The sequence below is a fragment of the Pecten maximus genome, chromosome 19, assembly GCF_902652985.1.
Source record: "Pecten maximus chromosome 19, xPecMax1.1, whole genome shotgun sequence".
Lineage (NCBI taxonomy): Eukaryota > Metazoa > Mollusca > Bivalvia > Pectinida > Pectinidae > Pecten > Pecten maximus.
In genome coordinates this window covers 29,559,715-29,576,708 of record NC_047033.1, presented here as the reverse complement: position 1 = coordinate 29,576,708, position 16,994 = coordinate 29,559,715, and the positions used below count along the sequence as shown (strand labels likewise).

Here is a 16,994-nt window from a genome sequence, read left to right as displayed (position 1 = left end):
AAGTAGGGGGATACAATTCCTACGGCTATAGAAATCAGCCTAAATGACATAAATGTGGGGGGATACAAATCCTATGGCTATAGAAATCAGCTTAAATGCCATAAAGTAGGGGGGATACAAATCCTACGGCTATAGAAATCAGCTTAAATGCCATAAAGTAGGGGGGATACAAATCCTACGGCTATAGAAATCAGCTTAACTGACATAAAGTAGGGGGGATACAAATCCTACGGCTATAGAAATCAGATTAAATGACATAATTGGGGATACAAATCCTATGGCTATAGAAATCAGCTTTAATGACATAAAGTAGGGGAGCTACAAATCCTACTGTTATAGAAATTAACTTAATTAATTAACAAATGAGGGGATACAAATGCTATGGCTATAGAAATCATACTGAAATGACATAAGTTGGGGGGGATACAATTCCTATGGCTATAGAAATCAGATTAAATGACATAAAGTAGGGGGGATACCATTCCTACGGCTATAGAAATCAGCCTTAATGACATAAATGTGGGGGGATACAAATCCTATGGCTATAGAAATCAGCTTTAATGCCATAAAGTAGGGGGGATACAAATCCTACGGCTATAGAAATCAGCTTAAATGCCATAAAGTAGGGGGGGATACAAATCCTATGGCTACAGAAATCAGCCTAAATGACATAAATGTGGGGGGGATACAAATCCTACGGCTATAGAAATCAGCTTAAATGACATAAAGTAGGGGGGATATAAATCCTACGGCTATAGAAATCAGATAAAATGACATAAAGTAGGGGGGATACAAATCCTATGGCTATAGAAATCATACTGAAATGACATTAGTTGGGGGATACAATTCCTACGGCTATAGAAATCAGAGAAAATGACATAAAGTAGGGGGGATACAAATCCTATGGTATAGAAATCAACTAATATGACATAAATTAGGGGGGATACAATTCCTACGGCTATAGAAAACAGATTAAATGACATAAAGTAGGGGGGATACAAATCCTATGGCTATAGAAATCAGCTTTAATGACATAAAGTAGGGGGGGTACAATTCCTATGGCTATAGAAATCAGATTAAATGACATTAAGTAGGGGGGATACAAATCCTATGGCTATAGAAATCAGATTAAATGACATGAAGTAGGGGGGATACAATTCCTATGGCTATAGAAATCAGATTAAATGACATAAAGTAGGGGAGCTACAAATCCTACTGTTATAAAAATTAACTTAATTAAGAAATGAGGGGATACAAATGCTATGGCTATAGAAATCAGCATATTTATGTTAAAGAAAGGATGTTAAAAGATAGATTATATTTGTTTTGTTAATATTGTATGCATCCAATTTATCTTGTCAAGTTGTGAATGGAGAAAACCATATTGAAACGAACCAGCAAAAACTTAATTTTTTTTTAATTGTTAATGTAAAAATCCATGTCTTTCTGGAAATTGGAAAAAATGGTATGTATATATATATATACCTTTTATAAATCAAAGCCATTATTAAATATTCATTTATATCACACAGTACTAGGTAATAACTTATAATTATAGATTATATATAATAATAATTAATAATAAAGAAATATGGACAATATAATAATAGTAATAAATGTTTAAATAAAAAAAAAAAAACTAAATCTCTATGAGCTATTTTCTTTAAACCAAACCAAATCCTAATATTTATAAGTTTAAGACTTAAAAAAAAAAATGCTTGTCATAACACACATCATCCACAATAAATTCACACCTGTCAAGTCCATGGCCATCCTGCTGATTGTGTGTACATCACACCCTGACCCCATGCATGACTGCTCATCACCCCCTCCCCAATTGTCTTTGATGACAACCATTATATACACCTAGGTTAAGAGTCACCAGTTATGCACAGATGAACACATATATAAAAGTGAACAGGGAACCACTGCAAATTGTTTATATCATATTTGCTGTCACTTAAATTGACATGTCATGATTAAATAGATAAGTCTGTATATAAAACATACACCCCTGCAGTCCATTCTCCCAATATCTTAAAAACTCCTTTAATCCTCCAATTATCAAAAAAAGAGTTCATTAATACTTTCTAGTATATAAATTCATTGTATTGAACACCCGTATACAGATAAGGTTTCGTATGAATAGGGGGGATACTTTTCCTATGGGGGGGATACAAATCCTATGGCCAGTTTTAGTATCCGGATACAAATCCTATGGGGGATACTTATCTTATATGACACCGGTACCTGAGTGACAAATATTTAAGCATCATTCTTGTTTCATATCTCATGAAACCAGGTGAGCGATACAGGCCCTCTGGGCCTCTTGTTTGTTTTATTTCTATTGGAATTCATTCTAATTTGGTAAACATTGTCAGCATGGGATGACAGTTTGATGGCATGCACATGTTGGCCCTGACTGTCTCCCAGGGGCTGATTGGCGCATTATTTGTTGGATTTGTATTGGAACTCATTCTAACCTGGTCAACATTATCAGCATGGGATAACAGTTTGATGGAATGCACATGTTGGCCCTGACTGAACCCCAGGGGCTGATGGGCGGGGCTAAAAAGGGTCAAATTGACTGAAATTTCAAAAATCTTCTTCTCTACTCTCATATTTGGTAGAATCAAAAACTCTCCATAGATGGAAGGGTCTTGTGATGCTTTACCAAAATTGTGAATTTCATGACCTTGGGGTCTCACGTTTGTAACTGGGGAGGGGGTAAACTTTAGTATAGTTTATATAGGGAAATCACATTTTTGACTGTTATTTGTTGGATTTGTATTGTAACTCATTCTAACCTGGTCAACATTATCAGCATGGGATAACAGTTTGATGGAATGCACATGTTGGCCCTGACTGACCCCCAGGGGCTGAGGGGCGGGGCTAAAAAGGGTCTAATTGACTGAAATTTCAAAAATCTTCTTCTCAATACCGATATAAGATAGAATCAAATACTTTCCATAGAAGGAAGGGTTTTAAGGTGTTTTACTTAAATTGTGAATTTCATTACTCTTTGGGGTCTCACGTTTGCCCCTGGGGAGAGGGTAAACTTTACTATAGTTTATATAGGGAAATCACATTTTTGAATATTATTTGTTGGATTTGTATTGGAACTCATTCTAACCTGGTCAACATTATCAGCATTGGATAACAGTTTGATGGTATGCATTTGTTGGCCCTGACTGACCCAAGGGGCTGATGGACGGGGCTAAAAAGGGTCAAATCGATTGAAATTTCAAAAATCTTCTTCTCAATACCTATATAAAATAGAATCAAATACTTTTCATAGAAGGAAGGGTTTCATGGTGTTTTATTTAAATTATGAATTTCATGACACAGGGGTCTCACGTTTGCCCCTAGGGAGAGGGTAAACTTTGCTATAGTTTATATAGGGTCAATTAAATTAATTGAAATATTTCCGTTAAGGCCCTTTGGACCTCTTGTTTGTTTTATTTCTATTGGAATTCAATCTAATTTGGTAAACATTGTCAGCATGGGATGCCAGTTTGATGGCATGCACATGTTGGCCCTGACTGCCCCCAGGGGCTGATGGGCAGGGCTAAAAAGGGCCAAATTGACTGAAATTTCAAAGTCTTCTTCTCTACTGTCAGATATGATGGAATCAAATACACTTCATAGATGGCAGGGTCTGAAGGTGTTTACCAAAAGAGTGAATTTCATAACCCTAGGGTCTCAAGTTTGACTTTTATTAGGGCTTTTCACATTGTGGTGAAAAGACCTATTGTTTTTGTTCTGTTTCTTCTTCTTATTATTATTATTCTTCCTAATCTTCTGCATTTCATTTTGTAGAAACTGTAACGCCAAACTGGTTAAAGTTATTCAGATTTCTTTTTCAGCCTTTATTATAGAATGATTTGAAGGGGTGCAGGAAATAAAAATTAAGTAGGTCGAAAATCCAAAATGGCCGCCATGACGTCAAAGCTTATTTTGCTTAAATGGCCACAACTCAAAAACAGGATGAGGTTAAAAATATTCAAAGGTATATTCATGTAGGATTCATCTGGGGCCAACTTTTACATAAAAACAGCTTTGAGGTTAGAGGTCAAACAAAAAAGCTCGCTGGAGGTCATTTTTGCTATTTTTAGAAATTTTTCGTTATAATTTTTTTTTGAAAAATTCTTTTACAAATCAATGGTGTATGCCAATCCGATTATTTTCAAACCTTCTGTGTTTTCATATCACTTGCGGTTAAGGCAGTACGCCATCTTGAAATTTTCAGTGATTGCACAATCATTGCTAAATCTTTAGAGGACAACTCCTCATGAACCAAGAGGCCCAGAGAACTGATATTTGGTCTATAGCAAGCTTGCATAAAGGACTGCATTGGTCTATAGCAAGCTTGCATAAAGGACTACATTGGTCTATAGCAAGCTTACATAAAGGACTACATTGGTCTATAGCAAGCTTGCATAAAGGACTACAAAGTACGTTAACAGAAATGACCTTGATTTTCATTCAAGGTCACAGGGTTCAAATGAGTTATTTTTCAATTTTTAACTCACCTGGTCCGAAGGACCAAGGTGAGCTTATGCCATACCGTGGCGTCTGTCGTCTGTCGTCCGTCCGTCCGTCCGTCAACAATTGACTTCTTCTTCATAACCGCTGATCAGAATTTAATCAAATTTGGTCAGAAGCATCCCTAAGGGTAGGGGACTCAAAATTGTACAAATGATGGGGCTGGCCCCCCAGGGGCCTTAGGAGCGGGGCCAAAAGGGGTCAATTTTTGTCAATCTTGTCAATTATGTATATCAAAAGTTAATGCTATAAAGAAATTGATAAACTACTAGAACCATAAATCAGGAAGGGCTCTCCGGTGTCACACCTTTATGTGACATTTCAGAAAAAGAGATCTTCTTCATTCCGAGATATTAAACTCAGAAAATCTAAGCTGGGTCGGTGGCTTTTCTTCAAGAACTTTGACTCTCCCCTAGCACCAAAACCTGGCACGTCCTTAAATGATGTTAAACTCAAACAAATTCTGAGGGAAGGACACACAAACTCTGATGAATATAATGATATATAATGATATATTTTTTTATTTATCCAATTTCTACTTTTCATTACACATTGTCAAGTACTCTTACTTATTATATTTACTTGAAGTTTTTTTTAACACTTATACATACCAAAGCTGATATTGAAGTCTGAGGTTGATTTATTCATCTCCTCCATTATGACATCTGTGTCTTGGAAAAAAAGATTTACTTTAATTTTTTCAAACTAACATATATATTACATCAGAATCAATTGTTTTCAGAGACAACTAATTTTCCCGCTACAAGCAAAGTTGTTTCAGAAATGAAACTTGTTTGTATGGGCCAAGCTAAACAAAATGTTATCGACAATATGCTGATGACATGAAAATAAATAATATGATTTCAGGTCAACAATTATTATCACAACAGTCAACACACCAAATCTGTTGGAAGAAACATGCAATCAACATTTACATTAAAAAAACATCATCTGGACAAAATAAGGATGAAATTAATCTTGCTCTTACAGGGATATAGATTCCATTATCAATGACTAAACTTCTTGTTCTTGCTCACCTATACTAAGTCCACTCAGATCATGGGCATCATCATATGAATCATCTCCAATTTGTGTGTACACTATAGAAGATAAATTTAAATAGGTCATCGTACCTGGCAAACAAATTAATTACTATTTTTTCAGAAAATTTATAAAGAGAATTGTGGAACTATTTGTAATATTGGCTTATATTGTAGTTGTACATTTTCCTATAATACTACCCAGCTAAAACAGCACCATCCACAAGGACACCATCTACAGGGGCGTCATTCAGAGGAGCACCATCCACAGGGGCGTCATTCACAGGGGCATCATTCACAGGAGCACCATCCACAGGGGCGTCATTCAGAGGAGAACCATCCCAAGGAGCATCATCCACAGGGGCGTCATTCAGAGGAGAACCATCAATAGGGGTGTCATTTTCAGGAGCATCATCCACAGGGGCATCATCCACAGGGGTGTCATTCAGATGAGCACCATTCAGAGGAGCACCATCCACAGGAGCACCATCCATAGGGGCACCGTCCACAGGAGCACCATCCACAGGGGCGTCATTCAGAGGAGCACCATCCACAGGGGCGTCATTCAGAGGAGAACCATCCCAAGGAGCATCATCCACAGGGGCGTCATTCAGAGGAGAACCATCAATAGGGGTGTCATTTTCAGGAGCATCATCCACAGGGGCATCATCCACAGGGGTGTCATTCAGAGGAGCACCATTCAGAGGAGCACCATCCACAGGAGCATCATCCATAGGGGCACCGTCCACAGGAGCACCATCCACAGGGGCGTCATTCAGAGGAGCACCATCCACAGGGGCGTCGTTCACAGGAGCATCATTCAGAGGAGCACCATCCATAGGGGCACCGTCCACAGGAGCACCATCCACAGGGGCGTCATCCACAGGGGCACCATCCACAGGGGCATCATTCACAGGGGCGTCATTCACAGGGGCATCATTCAGAGGAGCGCCATCCCAAGGAGCATCATCCACAGGGGCGTCATTCAGAGGAGCACCATCCACAGGAGCATCATCCACAGGGGCATCATTCACAGGGGCACCATCCACAGGGGCATCATTGACAGGGGCATCAACAGCTGGAGGGGCCACTGCAAAAAAATAGTTTAAATATCAAAACAGTAGCATCCAATTTATACTAACTAACAAAGGAAAATCATGTAGAAAAAACCCCAGAAAACTCAGTAACAGCTTGTTGTGGCAATAGTGCATCTAACTGAACATATCTTCACCATTCACAGACATTATTGTGTTCCATGGAATAACATGTTTGTATAATGTGCAAACTTAAAAGCAATCGACAGCAAAATTAAAAAGTCTACCAAAATGATCACTGACCTTGTCTCCTTCTTATCTTCAATGTGTGGACATTCCATTTCCCAACTATGTCTGCATTCTTGCATTCTGATGATCCCTACAGCTGTTGGCATGCATCACGGAAGCATGTTCTTTCTCTAGACAGAACGACAAAGGGCTGGACACTTTTGAAATGGTAGCTCTGTCTCGTCTAGGGAAGAGCCTTTATGTTTTGCAGCCTTGGTCCCTGCTGATCTCTCTGCTATTAACAGAGAAGAATATCCTTTTTGAATGTATATGAGATTCTCTTTTGTCAGTTGTCATTTTTATTATGTCAAATTTCATATGTAGGTTCCCCTTGGTGCCGTGTTATGCATATTGCATTTTGAGACCGATCAGAAAACAACATGGCCGACAGGCAGCCATCTTGGATTTTGACAATTGCAATTTGTTATCGCTATTTCTAAGAAAGTACTGAAGGGATCCTTCTCAAATTTCATATGCAAAGGTTGCCCTTGGTTCCTAGTTAAGCATATTGCATTTTGGTACTTATCGGAAAACAACATGGCCGACAGGCAGCCATCTTGGATTTTTATCATTGAAGTTTGTTTTCGCTATTTCTGAGAACCTACTAAAGGGATCTTTGTCAAATTTCATATGTCGTTTGCCCACGGTCCATAGTTATGCATATTGCATTTTGGGACGGGTCGGAAAACAACATGGCCGACAGCCAGCCATCTTGGATTTTGACAATTGAAGTTTGTTATCGCTATTTCTGAGAAAGTACTGAAGGGATCCTTCTCAAATTTCATATGTAGGTTCCCCTTGATCTGTTGTTATGTATATTGCATTTTGGGACCGTTCATAAACAACATGGCCGACTGGCAGCCATCTTGGATTTTGACCGTTGAAGATTTTTATCACTATTTCTGAGAAAGTACTAAAGGGATCTTTGTCAAATTTCATATGTCGTTTGCCCACGGTCCATAGTTTATGCATATTTCATTTTGGGACGGGTCGGAAAACAACATGGCCGACAGCCAGCCATCTTGGATTTTGACTATTGAAGTTTGTTATCGCTATTTCTGAGAAAGGACTGAAGGGATCCTTCTCAAATTTCATATGTAGATTCCCTTGGTCCGTCGTATTGCATTTTTGTACCAATCTGAAAACATTGTCGACAGACAACCATTATCACTAAATCTTAAATTTCATATATAAGTTTCCCTTGTTAAAAAAGCACAGGAGGGATGTTTCTCAATTGATACAGATTAGTACATGTAAGAGGAAGGGAAAAAAGAGAAAAGATCAATATGACATGGAACCTATGAAGATCATTCAATGGTGGGCGCCAAGATCCCTCTGGGATCTTTTGTTACAATTGAAGTTTGTTATCGCTATTTCTGAGAAAGTGCTGAAGGGATCTTTCTCAAATTTCATATGTAGGTTACCCTTGGTACTTAGTTATGCATATTACATTTTGGGATAGATCGGAAAACAACATGGCCGACAGGCAGCCATCTTGGATTTTGACAATTGAAGTATGTTATCGCTGTTTCTGAGAAAGTACCGAAGGGATCTGTCTGAAATTTTATATGTAGGTTCCCCTTGGTGCTTAGTTATGCATATTGCATTTTGAGACCAATCAGAAAACAACATGGCCGACAGGCAGCCATCTTGGATTTTGAGAATTGAAGTTTGTTATCACTTTTTCTTGAAAACTACGTCACATTAGGTTCCCCTTGGTCCCTAATGTTCATTCACTTTTGAATCTGATCAGGAGAAAATGGCAGTTATCTTTGATTTTGACAATTGAAGTTTATTATCTATATTTTCAAAACATTCTTTTAGATGTTTAGATTATTATAGGGGAAGAAGGAATAGATATAGAAAACATCAATCTTAAATAGAACCAATAAATATCATTCAATGGTAGGCGCCAAGCTCCCTCTGATATAAAAAAATGATTATCATTTGATGCATGTCTGGTTGGAACAGTTTGGTACCTGATGGTGTCAAAGCTGATTAATGAAACTTTGGTTGTCTATAAGTGTTTTTTCTGGTATATAACCATTCATTTACTTACAGGACCACCGGCAGCAAAGAAACCTAGAACCGAAAGAGATGGAAACCAGATTAGAGGTTGGTAGTGAGAAGGATAAAGCCTTATGTTTATCTTTGTTATTGTTGATGTTCGATATGACGTCAAAAAAACAGTATATGAATTATAAACATAATGAATTGATATAAGATTGTGTATAAGACATCTATATATATATATATATATATATATATATATACTTAAGGCAGTGAGACCTGTGTCATTGTGTACAAGACATCTATATACATATACACAAGACAGTGAGACCTTTGTCAGATTGTGTATAGACATCTATATAGATATACACAAGACAGCGAGACCTGTGTCAGATTGTGTGTAAGACATCTATATATACACATGACAGTGAGACCTGTGTCAGATTGTTTCTAAGACATCTATATATACACATGACAGTAAGACCTGTGTCAGATTTTACATCAGATATCTAGACCGGACATTGGGAATCTGCTACATATCCTAACTAACTGACAAACCATGCTTGAAGAGTTTATTCTGGTTTAATGGAAATTTGTTAGAATAAATTTCTGAAATGTTTTATTTTTTGGCTCACCTACCTGAAAGTGTGGCGTCCGTTGTCTGACCGTCCGTTGTCAATAATCATAACGCACATATGTTCTTGTGGCATGCTGGGGTAAACGGCTAAGAAGTTTGTTCAAATGAATGACATTGGCCTGTATTCAAGGTCAGTGGGATCAAATAGGCTAAAAATTATCAAACCACTTCTCAATAACCAAGAGGCCCTGGGACTTATATCAGACATGTAACATGCTTGGATAAAGGGCTACCAAGTTTGTTCATTTGAATGACCTTGACCAACATTCAAGGTCACAGGGGTCAATTAGGCTAAAATATTTTAACTACTTCTTCTCAATAACCAAGGGGCCCAGAAACTTCGCATGTGGGTTAATGTTGCGTCCCGTTTTGTTGCTCATTAGTGTATTCATGTAAAATATACATTGTTGTACATTGTTGCAACTTGTACATTCCAATGACGTCACATTGTTTACAGATCCCGCGTTGTGTCTGCACTGCCTGACACGAAGGCTTCATTCTGTGTTTTTTTAGTGTTTTTGTTAGTTTTCTGATAATTCAATTGATCAGGTATGATTAAACAACCCCAATCAATATGAGGTGTGAATGTAATTTTAAGTTTAAACGGCATGTTGCGAAAAATACTTCAACTTTCACTTTGTCAGTGCATTCGTGATCGCAGCTTCGATCAGCTGTCATGGCAACGACGAGGACGGTGGTTTTATCACAGTGACGAATTTACAAACTTGCATGTGTACAGCCGAAAACTTCTAACTATACCTTATGTCTTTGGAAATCATCTGTAAATAATTAATTTAATTAATTACGATCCATTGCATTCGTTTATTAACGTTTGTTCGTTTCTATATGCCGATTTCGATACTTAAAACACTGAAGAGTTCCAATATTGGAGAATGAACATTAACACTTGCTCTATGAATCGTCCTAGAGCACCCGACTACCCTAAATCAATACTTATGAAACAGGTAAGAGCGTGAAGGTAATTGTATGAGAACAACGAAAAGTGCTGTACATTCTTACGAAAATGACAAACATCGTCAAAATTACTTAAAAAGTAGTCAATTAATCGGCACTTCTTCAATTAACACCAGTTTATAACGCCGTTATGTAACCATACTTGAATAAATAGAAGAATGTACAGCACTTTTTCTCGGTTTCTTAGCACGATGAATAAGTGTATCATATTTGTTTGTACGACAAAATACGTTGGTCGGGTGCTCTGGCCATATTTACCGACCAAGTGTTAATGTAGTCCTTCGTGCCGGTCACGTGACCACGCGAGAACACGAGCAACGACGAAAACATCCCGATAAAGACGTTGGACACCTAACATTAAAATCCGATCAAGAAAACAAACAGAACTAACCGGGAAATCATTAGATATTGAATTTATATTAAAACATGACGTTTTTTGTTCTTTTTAATTATAAATGCAACATTAACCCACATGCGTTGATATTGGGTCTGTGGTATCCTGGGATAAAGGGCTTTTTTCATGGGCAAGTTTTTATGAAATGAATTACCTTGACCTGCATTCCAGATCACAAAGGTCATATAGGCAAAAACATCTTCAAAGGACTTCTCAATAACCAAGAGGCCCAGGGAGTTGATATTGGGTCTGTAGCATTCTGGTTTGAAGGGCCACCATTTTTGTTCCAATGAATGACCTTGACCGACATTCAAGCTCACAGGGGTCAAATAGTCTAAAATGTTTAAATAACTTCTTCTCAATAACCAAGAGACCCAGATACCTGTTCTTAGGTCTGTAGTATGCTGGAATGATAGACTACCAAGTTTGTTCAAATGAATGACCTTGACCTTCATACAATGTCACAAGATTCAAAAAGACTAAAATCTTTAACCAACTTCTCAATAACCAAGAGGCATTTGGAATTTATATTGGGTCTGTAGCATGCTGGGTTGAATGGCTACAAAGTTTGTTCAAGACCAGAGGGATCAAATAGGCTCAAATTTTCGAATACCGTACTTTGGGATATTTTAGCGTCACCAAGACGGTTTTTGCTGAAAGTATTCAAGGGATCTTTCTCGAATTTCAAGAGGTTCCCCTTGGTGCCTAGTTATCCATATTGCATTTTGAGACTAATCAGAAAACAACATGGCCGACAGGCAGCCATCTTGGATTTTGACAATTGAAGTTTGTTATCGCTATTTCTCATAAAGTACTGAAAGGATCTTTCTCAAACTTCATATGTAGGTTCCCCTCAGTGCCTAGTATTGCATATTGGGACCAATGCAAAAACAACATGGCCGACAGACAGCCATTATCGCTAAATCTTAAATTTTATATATAGGTTCCCCTTGTTTGAATAGTACTAGAGGTCTGTTTCTGAATTTACACAGATTAGTAACACTTAGAGGAAGAGAAAAGTATAGAAAAGATCAATCGGACATGGAACCTATGAAGATCATTCAATGGTGGGCGCCAAGATCCCTCTGGGATATCTTGTTTGTAGTTTTGAATGTGTTGAGATTCCCACCCTATAATCATATATGGCATCGCTGGGCCCCAGGAGATAACGACACTCATGTTGTAGAAATAGGCCCTTGGGTCTTTCCCCACACCTAGGGGACTTTAAACACAATCATGTTGTAGAAACAATCCTTTGAGTCTTTAAACTTCCCGAGGGAGACTTGACTGTGTTTCTTGGTTTTATCTTTAAAGCAGTTGAGGTCCCTTCCCCATAACTCTATATAGCGGTGTTAGACATTAACAAATAAAGCTATTAATAAATTGAACATAGACATATATTGCCTCTTGTATATGATTATTAAGGTGTTGGTATTGCTTTTGTAAATAAATCTGCTGAATGTATATATTAGGAGATCAGATCAGAACTTTTCATTGATGATGGTTATAGGTCAAAATGAAAGTCACCTATGCCTGTACGTTTGATAAATGCCACTGCCCCTTAATCTCCTACATGTAGGTGAACCTTAATAAGTTCAGTGACACGCAGTGTAGGAGATGATGTGAGAGGCATGATATGTAGGATGTTCTCACAAAAAATAATTGTACACATGTGAAAACAGACATAGATAACCTAAGAGGTGTGTTATGTAGGATGTTCTGACATAAAATCATTGTACACCTGTGACAACAGACATAGATAACCTTAAAGGTATGGTATCATATTTTCAAGGCACTGTTGCTGTGAGTGAAGGCCTTACTGCTGTGAAGCAAGACGTTACTGCTGTGAAGCAAGACGTTACTGCTGTGAAGCAAGACATTACTGCTGTGAAGCAAGACGTTACTGCTGTGAAGCAAGACATTACTGCTGTGAAGCAAGACGTTACTGCTGTGAAGCAAGACGTTACTGCTGTGAAGCAAGACATTACTGCTGTGAAGCAAGACGTTACTGCTGTGAAGCAAGACATTACTGCTGTGAAGCAACACCTTACTGCTGGGAGTGCAGACGTTACTGCTGTGAAGCAAGACGTTACTGCTGTGAAGCAAGACGTTACTGCTGTGAGTGCAGATGTTACTGCTGTGAAGCAACACCTTACTGCTGTGAGTGCAGATGTTACTGCTGTGAAGCAAGACGTTACTGCTGTGAAGCAAGACATTACTGCTGTGAAGCAACACCTTACTGCTGTGAGTGCAGATGTTACTGCTGTGAAGCAACACCTTACTGCTGAGAAGCAAGACGTTACTGCTGTGAAGCAAGACGTTACTGCTGTGAAGCAAGACGTTACTGCTGTGAAGCAAGACATTACTGCTGTGAAGCAAGACGTTACTGCTGTGAAGCAAGACATTACTGCTGTGAAGCAACACCTTACTGCTGTGAGTGCAGATGTTACTGCTGTGAAGCAACACCTTACTGCTGAGAAGCAAGACGTTACTGCTGTGAAGCAAGACGTTACTGCTGTGAAGCAAGACGTTACTGCTGTGAAGAAAGACGTTACTGCTGTGAAGCAAGACCATGCTGCCGTGACGGAAGACATTACTGCTTTGAAGCAACACCATACTGCTGTGCTTGAAGAAGTTGATGCTGTGAAGGAAGTTCGCATTGCCATGGAAGGTATGATAGACTTTGGGGCTAGTGTGTTGGTATTAGATGCAAGAAGATTTATTTAAAGTTATATATGTTAAACATTAGATCTGTAGAGCTTTACGACTAAACATAAGTAAAATACAGAGAAAATGTATAACAAAAACACAGTAATATATCACAGCATGCAAGTTATATCAAATGACTAGGGGAAACGAAAAACAACAAGAGACAATGAAGGATACATACTTAAGTACTTGCATTCCATTTTTAGCCCACCATCATCAGATGGTGGGCTATTCAAATCGCCCTGCGTCCGTGGTCCGTCCGTCCGTCCGTCCGTCCGTCCGTAAACAATTCTTGTTATCGCTAATCCTCAGAAAGTACTGAAGGGATCTTTTTCAAATTTCATATGTAGGTTACCCCTGGTGCCTAGTTATGCATATTGCATTTTGAGACCAATCGAAAAACAACATGGCCGACAGGCAGCCATCTTGGATTTTGACAATTGAAGTTTGTTATCGCTATTTCTCAGAAAGTACTGAAGGGATCTTTCTCAAATTTCATATGTAGGTTCCCCTTGGTGCCTAGTTATGCATATTGCATTTTGAGACCAATCGGAAAACAACATGGCCGACAGGCAGCCATCTTGGATTTTGACAATTGAAGTTTGTTAACGCTATTTCTCAGAAAGCACTGAAGGGATCTTTCTCAAATTTCATATGTAGGTTACCCTTGGTGCCTAGTTATGCATATTGCATTTTGAGACCAATCGGAAAACAACATGGCCGACAGGCAGCCATCTTGGATTTTGACAATTGAAGTTTGTTATCGCTATTTCTCAGAAAGCACTGAAGGGATCTTTCTCAAATTTCATATGTAGGTTTCCTTTGGTGCCTAGTTATACATATTGCATTTTGAGACCAATCGGAAAAAAACATGGCTGACAGGCAGCCATCTTGGATTTTGACAATTGAAGTTTGTTATCGCTATTTCTCAGAAAGTACTGAAGGGATCTTTCTCAAATTTCATATGTAGGTTCCCCTTGGTGCCTAGTTATGCATATTGCATTTTGAGACCAATCGGAAAACAACATGGCCGGCAGGCAGCCATCTTGGATTTTGACAATTGAAGTTTGTTATCACTATTTCTGAGAAAGTACTGAAGGGATCTTTCTCAAATTTCATATGTAGGTTCCTCTTGGTGTCTAGTTATGCATATTGCATTTTGAGACCAATCGGAAAATAACATGGCTGACAGGCAGCCATCTTCGATTTTGACCATTGAAGTTTGTTATCACTATTTCTCAGAAAGTAATGAAGGGATCTTTCTCAAATTTCATGCATATGTTCCCCTCGGTGCCTAGTTATGCATATTGCATTTTGAGACCAATCAGAAAACAATATGGCCGACAGGTAGCCATCTTGGATATTGACAATTGAAGTTTGTTATCGCTATTTCTCAGAAAGGACTGAAGGGATCTTTCCCAAATTTCATATGTAGGTTCCCTTAGTGCCTTGTTATGCATATTGCATTTTGAGACCAATCGGAAAACAACATGGCCGACCGGCAGCCATCTTGGATTTTGACTATTGAAGTTTGTTATCACTATTTCTCAGAAAGTCCAGAAGGGATCTTTCTCAAATTTCATATGTAGGTTCCCCTTGGTGCCTAATTTTGCATATTGCATTTTGAGACCAATCGGAAAACAACATGGCCGACAGACAACCATTATCGCTAAATCATAAATTTTATATATAGGTACCCATTGTTTGAAAAGTACTAGCTATAGAGGGCTGTTTCTGAATTTACACAGATTAGTAAGACTTAGAGGAAGGGAAAAGTAGAGAAAAGATCAATCTGACATGGAACCTATGAAGAACATTCAATGGTGGGCGCCAAGATCCCTCTGGGATCTCTTGTTCTTTAGTGTAAGCTACATTTTATAGACTGATCAATTATTCCGAGAGCCCAGTATCAGTGATGGTCATATCAACACTAGCCACATCAACTGAGCTATCGATTCGATTCACCAGTCTCCTCGCCAGGCCCCTGGACCTACACAGAAAAAAACATAAACCACTAAACATACATATGTCCATCCATCCATCCATCTTTTTTTTGGGTCCTCAATAGGTGTCTGCATGGAAGTTTATGACGGGGTTACTTCTTTGCATAGATGGTGGCTGTGACCACCTTGAGACCAGAGGGGCTAAACGAATATGGGAAAATCCTCTAAATCGCTTCTTGTCACCAAGTACTGAATGGGTTTGAATCAAATTTGGTGAGAAACATCCTTGGGGATAAGGGAACAGATTTTATATAAATGGTGACTTTGACCCTTCTGAGGCAAGAAGGGCGGGGCAAATCCTTTTAAATTGCTACTAGTCTTGAATGACTAAATGGATTTGATGAAATTTTATCCTGGAGCATCATTGGGCAAAGGAGATCTAATATTTTATAAATGGAAGGTATGGGTTCCTTTGGAAAAATCAGGAAAACCCAAGCTTTAACAAATTTAAGATAAAGGGTAAAAGACCTCCTCAGAAATAAAAAAAAAAGGCCATATACAAGATATCTTATGAACCCTTGAACAATAACAGTTTATATTTACAACATAACATCAAAACAAAGTGAGCTTATGTCATGGCGCGGCGATTGTCAACATTTGCTTCAAATCACTGCTAGTCAAAACAAAAAAGTTTTTTTTTTTTTTTCAAATTTGGTCAGAAACATTCTTAGCGGTAGGGGATCAGATGTTGCTTAAATGGTGACTCTGAGCCCGGAGGGGCCAAAGGGGCGGGGCCCCATAGGGGAAATAGAGGTAATTCCTTTAAATCGCTACTTGTCATCAAGTTATGAAAAGATGTAAATTTGAACCCAATTTGGTCAGAAACATAATTGGGGGAAAGGGAATGGATTTTGCATAAACAGTGACTCTGGTCCCTGAGGGGTAAAAGGGCAGGGGCCCCATAGGGGAAATAGATAGAGGTAATTCCTTCAAATCGCTACTAGTCATGAAGTTTAGAATGGATTTGAACCCCATTTGGTCAGAAACATTCTTTGGGGAAGGGGAACAGATTTTGCATCAATGATATAGTATTCTAGTTTTGTTACTGGGGTCTGTCTGATGTGTCAGTACTCTAGTCCTGTTACTGGGGTCTGTCTGATGTGTCAGTACTCTAGTTCTGTTACTGGGGTCTGCCTGATATGTCGGTACTCTAGTTCTGATACTGGGGTCTGTCTGATGTGTCAGTACTCTAGTTCTGTTGCTGGGGTCTGTCTGATGTGTTGGTACTCTAGTTCTGTTACTGGGTACTGTGTGATGTGTCAGTACTCTAGTTATGTTACTGGGGTCTGTCTGATGTGTCAGTACTCTAGTTCTGTTACTGGTTCAGTGTACTCCCTGATGGTTGTGTCTACCTGGTGT

At 38.6% G+C, this 16,994-nt stretch overlaps 2 protein-coding genes and 1 long non-coding RNA gene across 3 annotated transcripts in view; 2 read left to right on the top strand and 1 right to left on the bottom strand.

Moving 5' to 3' along the window:
* Positions 1 to 9,022, top strand: part of LOC117318151 — a 42,306-nt gene extending 33,284 nt beyond the window's left edge. The window contains exon 7 of the long non-coding RNA XR_004530303.1: positions 8,969 to 9,022. This is a non-coding gene — a long non-coding RNA (uncharacterized LOC117318151). The remainder of the gene's footprint in view (positions 1 to 8,968) is intronic.
* A 3,674-nt stretch (positions 9,023 to 12,696) lies between these two features.
* LOC117317515 lies at positions 12,697 to 13,770 on the top strand. Its single transcript, XM_033872329.1, has one exon. It carries the CDS (start codon positions 12,697 to 12,699, stop codon positions 13,648 to 13,650), a length of 954 nt encoding a protein of 317 aa, XP_033728220.1. The 3' UTR covers positions 13,651 to 13,770.
* A 1,810-nt stretch (positions 13,771 to 15,580) lies between these two features.
* LOC117317514 (uncharacterized protein F54H12.2-like) overlaps positions 15,581 to 16,994 on the bottom strand; it is a 2,880-nt gene continuing 1,466 nt past the window's right edge. Inside the window, exon 2 of the mRNA XM_033872328.1 lies at positions 15,581 to 15,622. Within this exon, the coding sequence (XP_033728219.1) occupies positions 15,581 to 15,622 (42 nt within the window). The remainder of the gene's footprint in view (positions 15,623 to 16,994) is intronic.

What these genes read in the sequence shown, in the direction of transcription:
- LOC117317515 (XM_033872329.1), top strand. Translation starts at nt 12,697, where the DNA reads ATGGTATCATATTTTCAAGGCACTGTTGCTGTGAGTGAAGGCCTTACT.